This window comes from Eulemur rufifrons, chromosome 7, assembly GCF_041146395.1.
Source record: "Eulemur rufifrons isolate Redbay chromosome 7, OSU_ERuf_1, whole genome shotgun sequence".
NCBI lineage: Eukaryota > Metazoa > Chordata > Mammalia > Primates > Lemuridae > Eulemur > Eulemur rufifrons.
This window is the reverse complement of record NC_090989.1, coordinates 251,376,116-251,387,696: the sequence shown is the minus strand read 5'-3', so window position 1 is coordinate 251,387,696 and position 11,581 is coordinate 251,376,116. Positions and strand designations below refer to the sequence as shown.

Below are 11,581 nucleotides of genomic sequence, written 5' to 3'. Positions count from 1 at the left end.
AGTAAGATCCTGTATGGGATGGTGTGGGCAGTGCAGGAGCCTGTACTGGGCTCTCAGGGGCTGGAGGAGGCCTCTGCCAGGTCCTACTTGCACATTACCAGAACCCACTCTCTGGTCCTGCCCATGCTAGCCTGGCCCCAGCTTCTCCCTCGGGGCCACACTGAAGAACTTAATGTCCCTTCCATTTCTTTGTGGCTGGAGAATTTGCTTTACTGACCCATCATCCATGGGAACACATTTGGATCTAATGACCTTAAAGATGTTTCTAACTTTGGGGACCAGAGGATGGGGTCATCAGTGGTAACCTAAAAGTCAGAGGTCACAAGCCAGGAAAGACAATATGCTGAGCCCCAGCGGCTTTATCAGCTGAATTCTGTGCCTTTCTATCTTCAAAGACTAAAACACTGGCTAAAACCTAAAACATTGATGCCAGTGGGGCAGGGATCAGGGTGAGCTCTGCCCCATCAACCCTTAGATATTGATTTAGGGATATACATTGGTTTTTTAAAATGTAAAATGGATAAACCTTGACTTGATGGGTCTTTCACAGCAGCAGATGTGGGACAGGCTTTAGAGAGTTCCCCTCCTTTCCTGCAATCCAATTTTCAGAGAGAAGGTGCCCATGTCACTGCATTATTCTTTTCCCATCTCTGATTTTTGCTGGGGTGATGAGCCTCTATACAATGCTCACTAGCCCTCATGCTTCTGTGGCAGTTCCTGGCTCCTGTCTGAGAGTCCTCACTTCCCCCATCCCTCCTAGAAGAGCTGAAAGCTAGAAGATCTCAGGCAAGTCTGTCTCCTAGCCTTGCTATCATCTAGGACACCCTGGCCAGCCACTCTTGCCTTCTTAAGGGCCTATGTTCGGCACCTTGGCACAGAGTACTCTAGTCAACAGTCTGAGGCCTCTGAAACAGAATTTACACACACACACACACACACACACACTCCTTCTTCTGAGTTGTTTGCTGGGTATCTAAAAAGATACAGGAAGCAGCCTCCAGATGCCAATCAATCACTTTCTGAGGCCACCATGGGTCAAATTGAGATTCTTGTCACAGCCTTGACCCTAATGCCAATTACCCTCTGAACTTTAGCTTCCTTAAGGTAAAGGATAACTTTTTAAGGTTTAAAAAGAGAGCTTAAATGGCTCTCTTGAGACTAGCAACCTGGCCTGGCCACCCTTTGTCAGCCTTTGGCAGTGCCTAGTCTGACCACCAGAGGGCGGCCTCATTCCAGCTTGGTGCTTCTGGCCCTAAGGCTCTGCAACCCCTCCTTACATGATCACCAAAAAAACTTAGAGACCCATGCCAGCCATGAGCCCATGTGAGACAGTGGTGTGGTATTAAGTCTAAGGACAAGAAACTTTAGGAATGAATCCAGTTCTATCAGATACAACAGTACCACTGAGAGCTGGTAAACACTTTAAATCCAGTCCAGCCTGTGGACAAAGCACATAAACGTCAGTTGCTCAGAGGAAAAGGGACTTCTTCCTCACTTCCTGAGTGATTCCCCTGAAGGCAGGCCCAGCCTGTCCCACCTCCAGAGTCAGTCTTGCAGGAAGGCATGTCCTTGGCCCAGAGACAGCTAGGTCAGGCTCAAACAGACAAAAACCAGGGCAGACTAGAGGGCCAGCTCGTGGGTCCTGCAGGCCTAGAGTGGAAAGAAAGTTCTGACACAGAAAATAGTTAGGTCCTGTTCCATCCCCAGCAAATCTAAGCAGGAAATCCCTTCACCACCCACCTACCCACCCCCCTCAGTAAAACGGCCCTTGGCAATAAAGCACAGCAGGACATACCTTTTGGATTTTTATTAGTAGTTCTCTCTGAAGAATCAAAATAGTTAGCAAATTATTTTAGATTCATCAAGACTGTATATCCTTTGTATTTAGATCTTTAATGTTGTACAACTTAATATAAAACAAACCAAAGAGACTGATTTCTATGACTAGGTGTTACTCATTGTGTCATCCTAAAGCAGTGGGCTGGAGGGAGAGGCTGTTCAAGGAGAACAGAGGTGGAGTTAGTGCTGGCCAACTAAATCATGGCCTGTTTTCTCACCCATTCAATGTGCCGGGAAGGGACCAATCAATGATTTCTTAAACTGACAACTGTTTCCTAGAGCAGGGGCTCTAAAACCCTGGGTAGCAGAGGGCTGTGGTCCAAACCAAGCTAAAAGAAACAGACTGGGGCAGGGAAGCATGGTGAATACCTGGCAGAAGAGGCAAACTCTGGGTCCCACGGGGAAAAGCACATTTTTTTGCACCTCAGAGACTTTGCAGAACCAGTGTAACACTAAGACTTTGTTAAAAGGGGAAAAAAATAAACAAAGCCCTGGAAGAATCTTTCACTTGCACTCAACTTGGACTAGAGTTCAGTCCACTAGTGTAGGGAGTCAGGGGAGAAGCATCTACCCCAAAGCAGCACTGAGCCTGGTCCTCCCACCCCCTCCTCCCGGACAATTCTTAGCCAGGTTTCGGCTGAAGACATACAGACCCCGGAAAAAATAGGGTATTCTCTCTGAAGGGCCGAGGTGGGAAGGACACTTCTCAAAATACAAATACATTAATATGGAAGGAGCCAGGACTATTCTGGGGGCATGTGCATGCCCAAATCTTCCCCCACTTTCTCCCCAGCCCAGGGCCTAGGCTCATAGAGACTGGCAAGTACAGTCTCCACACCTGACCTTCTAACCGCCAAAAGAAAATCCAGAAGTGTTCCCCTTCTCCTGCCCCACAGGTGAGCTCTGCAGGGCCTCCTGGGGGTGGTGTTTCCTTGGCAGGGCCTAGGGAGGGCCTGGTTTCAGCTAGCTCCTGCCCGAGCCATGAGGTCTTCCAAAGCGTTGTCCTGGTCATTGTTGTGTAATAGCAAAACTTCCTTAATGTCTTTCAGTTCAAAGCCCATTTCCTTAAATTTGCTCATTAACTGAAGAAACTCCATCATCTAAGGGATAGAAGAGAATACAGATTAAAGAAAAGGGTCCAGCCACACAGCACAGCTGAGTGAAGGAGTATAAAGAAGGGTATTGGGGCAGTAGGGGGGTCTACATACTTCAACTGGAGCCCACTAGCAAGCAGAGGTGGGCTGTGGAAGAAGCCAAGGCAGACGGGTTTAATGCCACAGCTCATCATCTTTCCGATATCACACCCAGTCCCAACTCACCCTTGCTGACCTCTATCTGGGTCCCACCACCCACATCCACACTCCCACCATGACAGGACACTAAACCCAGAAATGGCTGCTCTCCAGGGAGTAGGCTAGGCAAAGAGACCAGCAATCTCCCCAGTCGTCCAAAAGTTTGGCTTTTAGCCCAGGTCAATTTCCCCTTCCCTTCACTGGGATTCTAGATAGTCTTCCCTCAACCTAAATATGGGCCTCAGCCTGTCTGGACATGGGAGATTCTGCCCTTCGACTGCTTCTGCCTGTAGTCACTGGCATGGAAAGGGAGTTGAGGAGCAGGGAAGAAAACCAGGACAGACTACTTTGTCCTTCCTTTCCAAAGGGTTTTCATGAAGCATCAAGGTTCCCACCTTTTCTTCTGAACACTGGTGCATTTCCAGAGCCTCTTCCACTAAAAGAGGGTCGAAGCCCTTCTCACAAAGCTGTCCATGTGCAAAAAGATAGTCGAGAATCTAAGGAAAAAAACAAGAGGTTTAGCACCTACTGCCACTCTTCTCTGTGCTTCCCAAGAGTCTTACACATACTGGCTAGTGTGAAGTCTGCTCCCTGCCCCACTGGGCTATCAGATGCTGGATAGGACTTGATTTTCTGCCTTGAACTGTATCCAACACAGTTAAGATCTCAGTGACTATTTGCTACATAGACAGGCACACCCTTCTAAACATGAGTAGTCATTTTCCAAAGGAGTTGCTGCCACAGCTGACTCACATCTACCAGAATGTCACTCCAAAGCCTGGGCAGGAAATGCCTCTAAGAAATAGCCCAAGTCAGAAAATACCCCCAAGGTGTAGGACTCGAGTACCCTATTTGGAACTCCCTGGACAGCTATGACATGATAAAAATTCCTGGAAGAAGGTATTTGACCATACCCCAAGCCTAGTTTTGCCCTCTGGAAGGGCAGAGGAAAGGGGTAAGAGCGCCAATACTCCCAAGGCTTTGGTTCAGCCTAGGTCCCAATGAAGTACTGCTGCTGAACCTGCTGGCTGCCAAAAAAATGACCTGAGTCCCCACAAACCCATGGGAAAGGAGGTTGGTGCTATGAGTCTGAGGGCCTCCAGAATAGAGGCAGGACACTACTCCAGCTCCAAAGGTCTGAGACTTCTCTCCTAGCTGACCACCTACTCCCCACTGCTGACCACCTGCTCACCTGCTCAATGTTCTCTCCTTTCTTCTTCATGGCTCTCAGGACACACTCATACGAGTAGCCCATGTTGACCACTGTCTCCACACACTGCCGCTCACTGGGGGACAGTATCTGTAGTTCAGAATAGGCCTGGGGACAGCTGGGCATGTTGGGCACTTGTGACATTGAGAAATTAGGAGGGGTGACCTGGTGATGGAGAAACAAGAGGATCAAGGCAAGAAGAAAGACGACGGAGGCCCCAGAAGACATGTCACTGAAGTGGTCTGGTCCAGGGGCTTGCCATTTCTGACTCTAATCGTGCTCCCAAGTCAAGAAGTCTACTAAGAATAAAGGGCCAGGCTGCTGGTCAAACATCCTGAAAAGGAATGAAGAGGGGTAGGAGAATCCCAGCCAAGGGAGAGAAAAGCTCAGGATACCTGCAATCGTGACTGTCCTACTCTGCACTCATCCCACCTTGCAGAGTGAGAAAGCACCACAACAGCCACATGCCCTTTTATGCCCAAATCCCCTGGGCTTAAGGTAGAGAAAGTAGTTAAAACTGCCCATGGGACTGATATCCAAGCTGGCTGAGATGATCTCTCTCCAGAGTTCCATTATCCCTTTCCAAGATTGCTGTATCTCAAAGTCCTGAGGGATCATTCACTTCAAATACCCCTGGCTTTGGAGCTGACTCTGTCCCAAAGTCTCTATCCTTAGGCAGAGGTTGCAAGCGCTGTTCCCATGCATGGACAGCTCAGGGCCCCAGGGTTTTGAGGGGATTCCACCTTTGCACCACACCATGTACTGTATTTCATTTCCTGCTAAAGCTGCCATCCTATAGAGCCTGGTCTGACAGACTATCAACCATACCAGGCTGGGTCCCAAGACTAGAATGTGGGCCGGGCGCGGTGGCTCACGCCTGTAATCCTAGCACTCTGGGAGGCCAAGGCGGGTGGATTGCTCAAGGTCAGGAGTTCGAGACCAGCCTGAGCAAGAACGAGACCCTGTCTCTACTAAAAATAGAAAGAAATTATATGGACAACTAAAAATATATATATATAGAAAAAAAATTAGCCGGGCATAGTGGCGCATGCCTGTAGTCCCAGCTACTCGGGAGGCTGAGGCAGGAGGATCGCTTGAGCCCAGGAGTTTGAGGTTGCTGTGAGCTAGGCTGACGCCACGGCACTCACTTTAGCCAGGGCAACAAAGTGAGACTCTGTCTCAAAAAAAAAAAAAAAAAGACTAGAATGTGGAGTCTAGGGCCCTGTACTGGCTACAGGCAGCCTACTCCCTGCCCCTGGACCTTACTAACTCTGACCTGATTGGTGTACACACTCTCATGATTAACTCCTCCCACCACTTCTGATAATGAATCAGGCCCAGGGCAAGAAGGCAGCTCACTCCCAGGCCAAAGGACCCATCTGCCATGGAAACAAAGTCACAAGCTCTTCTACAGCTTGGCCCAACTCCCAAGAATCGGAAAATGTTTCAGAGAGTATTTCCGTTTTTTATGGGGAGTGAGAGGCTATTAGGCAGTAGGGTGCTCTCAGTCCTAGAGGTCAGTCCAAAATTATATATACATAACCAGAGGCGGCTGGGTAAAGCCAGAAAAACCACAAGCCTTAAAGCCCACTCTGTGCATAACCATCTCACCCATAACACGCTCTCAGCAGCCCAGTCACAGGGCTGTCATTAGGTTACAGGAGTCATTACAGGATACAGGGATTAGATCACACCAATCAAGCCACTTTGCATGTCTAAGACTGTGTCTTACTCTTTAAGGACAGGCTCTACCTGAGCATAATAACAACAGCCAAAGAGCAATGCCAGCTCTCACGTGACATGCCCTAGCAAGGAAGGAGTCAGGCCTATTCCTCACATTGGCTGCCTTTCTCATAAAGCCTCCTGAATGCCTGGTGGGATGTGGGAGTACACTTCTAAAATATTACATGTTTAAAAATTCAATAAAATTGGCCAGGCAAAGTGGCTCATGCCTGTAATCCTAGCACTCTGGGAGGCCAAAGAGGAAGGATTGCTTGAGGCCAGGAGTTCAAGAGCAGCCTGAGCAAGACCCCATTTCTACAAAAGATAGAAAAAATTAGCTGGGCATGGTGATACACGCCTGTAGTCCAAGCTACTCAGGAGGCTGAGGCAGGAGGATCGCTTGAGCCCAGGAGTTTGAGGTTGCCACTGCACTCTAGCCCCAGCAACACAGTGAGACTCTGTTTCCAAAAAAATAAAATAAAATAAAATTATATGTATTTTAAAAATACATGCAGTACTCTCACATGCCCTACTGGTGGAAATGTTATTTAGTATTCTTTAGGTACATTTGGCATATGTAAATCCTAAAAAATGTTCACAGATTCTTTGATCCAGTTGCCTACTTCAAGAGAACTATTCTAAGGAAATAAAAAAAATGCAAACTAATATTTATATATATGAATATTCATCTCAACATCATTTCTAATAAATATAGAGACAATCTACTAAATATCCAACGTAGAGTATTAGCTTAGTAAATAATAAACAGCCATATGACTTTTAGGTAGTCATTTAAAATGACATTTAGAAAGCATTTATATTAGGTGAAAAATATAGGATGTATATACTAATTGTATATGTTCTATGATTATAACTATTCTTTAAAAAGATACATGGGATTTTAAATGTTAGGATTGATAATACCTTTCTTGAACTAGGACAAACAAAATAAAAGTGTCCCCTTCAAATAAATGTTATGATTCAAACAGGCACTGAGCTAATCCAGCAGACCCCAAATGAACATTTAAAAGGATCCCTTATCAAAATTACAGTAGCATTTCATTTCTTGAGTCACTCACCAAAGCTATTCAATCCAGGGTACTATTTTCAAATATATATAATGCCAATGATTAATACAGATACAACTTTTTAAACATTATTACTGAATTCATGGTAGCCCTTTGTCACTAAGAATTTTTTTAATAAAAGGATAATAAAATTTAGTTCTTGGAGGTGGCAAGGGTTGACTCTGGCATAATAAGATTTTCATAGTCGAATAAAATGCTTTATACTTGTAACAAACAAAGAAAAGTAAAAACTAGAGAAAATAAGAATTAAGATATCGTTCCAAATTAAATATTAGTGTTTGTGGGAAAGTAAGTTTGTGAGAAAGCACAAATATTAGTGTTCAAGCGTCTATAGTGTCTGGGGTACACTCTTGGGCTTCAGAAAGTAGCTAGCAGTCCTTTCTGTATCTATGCAGCCTTCAAGTCTTATCTCAATCAAGACAGCTCTTCTGCCAAGTCTTCCCATACGCCTTCTTTTCACCCCACTGCTAATGCATGCGCTCACGGCATGCACACTCCCACCCATGGTTCCACAGAGTTTCGATCACACTGCTGGCACACAGTACTTAATCATGGTAGGTTAATGTGAGTTCCTAGGGATTAGTTACCATTTCACATGCGTTTCTGAATCTACAGGGCCTGGCTTTGGGCTTGACACTTACTGGTCCTCATCCACAGTTGTGGAATACATGAAAGTCCATTATAAGGAATTTCAAAGGAGTAATTTCATTTAACACAGCAAATTGACCAAATGTCTCTACTGTCTTTCCCTCCCAAAAGCCCACTAAAATGAAAATAAAACAATTAAGGCTCTGGTGCACAGTGGCTCATGTTTGTAATCCTAGCACTTTGGGAGGCCAAGGTGGGAGGATCACTTGAGGCCAGGAGTTCGAGACCAGCCTGAGCTACTTTGTGAGACCCCCACCCCCATCTCTACAAAACAATAATAATAATAATAATTAGCCAAGCATGGTGGTGTGCACATGTAGTCCCAGCTACTTGGAAGGCTGCGGCAGGAGGATCACTTAAGCACAGAAGTTTGAGGCTGCAGTGAGCTATAATGACACCATTTATAGCCTGGACAACAGAGTAAGACCCGGTCTCCAAAAAAAAAGAAAATTAAAACTGTAGGCCGGGCGCGGTGGCTCACGCCTGTAATCCTAGCACTCTGGGAGGCCGAGGCGGGTGGATCGCTCGAGGTCAGGAGTTCGAGACCAGCCTGAGCAAGAGTGAGACCCCGTCTCTACTAAAAATAGAAAGAAATTATATGGACAACTAAAATATATATATACAAAAAATTAGCCGGGCATGGTGGCGCATGCCTGTAGTCCCAGCTACTCGGGAGGCTGAGGCAGTAGGATCGCTTAAGCCCAGGAGTTTGAGGTTGCTGTGAGCTAGACTGACGCCACGGCACTCACTCTAGCCTGGGCAACAGAGTGAGACTCTGTCTCAAAAAAAAAAAAAAAAAAAAAAAACTGTATTTACCTTCCATATCAAAGAAAGAACAGGGGCAGCAGTGGAGAATATATTTCAATGAAATTTTAGAATGTGGAAAGCTAATGAAGGGATGGTAACTGGCAGCAATGAAGTTATAAACTAAGTAGGAAAGAGGACAGTCAGTCTACTTGGAAGCACCAGGTACTACTAGGACAAAGCAAAGGTACATAGTAATCAGAGCAGTAAAACCCTCAGGCAAAACTTTCCTTACCCAACTCCCACCCTCTGTAGGAGGCAGAAGGTTTAGTCTCTAGAAAATGTGAACCAGAGATCAAAAAAGACTAAGGACACCTGGCACAGTGCAGGGCAGAGTGAGGTGAAAGAACTTAAACAAGGATTAAATAAATATATACACCAGACTTACCCAACCTTCCTTAGCCCTCAAACAGAATTCTCTGGAGAAACTAACTCCCAAGACCTTCACATGTTGACATTTTGTAGAGTTCCCCTCAAAGCCAACTAACCTTCAACCTATAGTGAAGCTTAATGATCGGCAAGTACATCCCCAACACATAAACCTTTTGATTGTTTTTTTAGTGACCCACTCTTAAATGTGAATAGAAAGCCAAAGCCACCAACATGAAATACACCAAATCAAAAGAGGGAATAAAGCACTTCAAAATTTAAAATATGATAAAGTATAAATTTTATTTAAAAGGTTATAAGATGGTCAAGGATAAATCCCAGAAAGTAAAATATAAACACAAAGAGATGGGAAATAGAAAAAGATATAAAAGTAGAACATCAGGCCGGGCGCGGTGGCTCACGCCTGTAATCCTAGCACTCTGGGAGGCCGAGGTGGGCGGATCGTTTGAGCTCAGGAGTTCGAGACCAGCCTGAGCAAGAGCGAGACCCCCCATCTCTACTAAAAATAGAAAGACATTATATGGACAGCTAAAAAATATATATAGAAAAAATTAGCCGGGCATGGTGGTGCATGCCTGTAGTCCCAGCTACTCGGGAGGCTGAGACAGGAGGATTGCCTGAGCTCAGGAGTTTGAGGTTGCTGTGAGCTAGGCTGACGCCACGGCACTCACTCTAGCCTGGGCAACAGAGTGAGACTCTGTCTCAAAAAAAAAATAAATAAATAAAAGTAGAACATCAGTCAAGGAGATCGATCCAATATCCAGCTCATAGGAATTCCAGAAAAAGAACAAAGAAAACAGAAAAATCTCAAAAAATTTTTTCCCATTTCCCAGGATTTTAAAACTGAGTTGAACCCCGGTTTGAAAGGATCCACAAGGGCCTAGCATAATGACTGAACAAGGCACATCACTGGTAAATTTCTAATCTCCAGAGATGAAGAATAGATCCCAAAAGCTTCCAAAGGTGGAGGGAACAAATTGGAACTTAGAATGACACTGGAATGCTAGAAATCAGTGGAGCTTATAATTCAATAAAAAAAAATTAAAGGGGGGGAAAGAACAATGTCTTGAAAATTCTGAAGGAAAATGAGCTTTTAATTAAGAAAACTAAATCCAGCCAAACTGTTATTCAAACTTCAGGGTACAATTAAGACATTTTTAGATATGAAAGGACTAAAAACTGATGGGTTAATCTTGATAGCTCCCTTGGACAGAATGAGAATGAGACTTTCTCTCAAGAAAAAAAAAGAGTAAGGAATATATCCACACCTGGAGAAACAGAACACAATGACAGAATTAGCCTTACCCCTGAGCAAAGCAAGGCCCCTGAAGGGCTGAAAGGCGGTGGGAATATACACTGGCTACGCCAGGCAGTGGAGGCAGGACTCAGAATAAGGGCACATGGTAAGATTACTCTCAAAATGATCCCATGGATTTCTCAACTTCTAAGATTAGTTTAAATAAATAGTAAAACATGGAATCAAAATCTGAAAAAACGAGACCCAAACACTGGGCCTAAAACAGTCAACAAAAATCAAATTCCAGGAATGCTTCCCTGTGAGTTCCTGTATGAAGTGTGTATACAGCCCAGAGGACCACCACCACCACCACCACCACCACCGCCCCCCCCCCCCCCCCCCCCCCCCGCCTCAGTCACTAGCTATCCTGGATAGAAATGCTTCTCACTGGGGAAGGTTCTCATTATGGGCCTCAAAGACTCACACAAAGACAAGAGGACCAAGATGGAAACCAGGATTTGCTCCCTGGGGATAGGATCATGACTTCCTTAGAAAAATAACAGAGCTTCAGCTCTGTTTATATCTGCCCATTGAAAGTTGCAAATTCTCAAGCCAGCAAAAAGTAGGGCCCTTCCTATTCTGAGATTAATGGGCCGGAAACAATCTCCACAATCGGTTAGTCAAAGAACGACAAGTGTTCTGGTTTGAGAAAGATGTCTGCTATTAGTTTATTGGCTTTGGTCTCTAAATGGTTAAATTCAATCAAACTTTAAATGAGGGGTGAGGAGTGTTGGCTGAGGATCTCTGATCTTTTCCAGGGTGCTTTTTAATTTCTCTAAAGCACACAATGAGTCACAAAGAGGAATACAGTGCTGACCCAAGCCCAACAAATGACCAGGAAGAATTAAGAAGCCCGCTCCAAGGAGATAATACTGCTGTGCTGCACTCTATCACGTTTATCTGGGCCAAGGACCATGGAAGCTTACAAGAAGCTGTGAGCTCTCCAACAATGGAAACAGTCACACAATCTTTTAGCAAGAATGCTATTGCTGGGACCTTGCACTTGTAAAGCAGGCCAAGATTTCATCTTTTACCAGCTAATAACAGCAGGCTTGTACGGTCTCTGATAGATATCCCACCAATACAATTAGGCTCCTTTCTGGCTCTAAATAGTCTCTTGATGTACTTTGTCATTTAAAAGATCTATAAGCTGGTGTAGCAAAAGGTTCTTGGACTTCTCTATGATTTCTATTCTAGAATGCAATGATGTGTTGTTCTGTGCTGCTGAAACAACCACATCAAGAGCTAAGCCTACACTTTGTGACAAATAAAAGAACCTCACTGCATCTGC

At 44.9% G+C, this 11,581-nt stretch overlaps 1 protein-coding gene across 4 annotated transcripts in view; it reads right to left on the bottom strand.

The window, feature by feature from the left end:
- Positions 1-1,792: 1,792 nt before the first annotated feature.
- UBAP1 (ubiquitin associated protein 1) overlaps positions 1,793-11,581 on the bottom strand; it is a 56,113-nt gene continuing 46,324 nt past the window's right edge. For all 4 annotated transcript variants that reach the window (XM_069474357.1, XM_069474358.1, XM_069474356.1 and 1 more), the window contains 3 exons: positions 4,324-4,506; positions 3,527-3,628; positions 1,793-2,939 (listed from right to left, as the gene is read on the bottom strand). In XM_069474357.1, the coding sequence (XP_069330458.1) occupies positions 2,799-2,939; positions 3,527-3,628; positions 4,324-4,506 (426 nt within the window). In that variant the 3' untranslated portion in view covers positions 1,793-2,798. The remainder of the gene's footprint in view (positions 2,940-3,526; positions 3,629-4,323; positions 4,507-11,581) is intronic.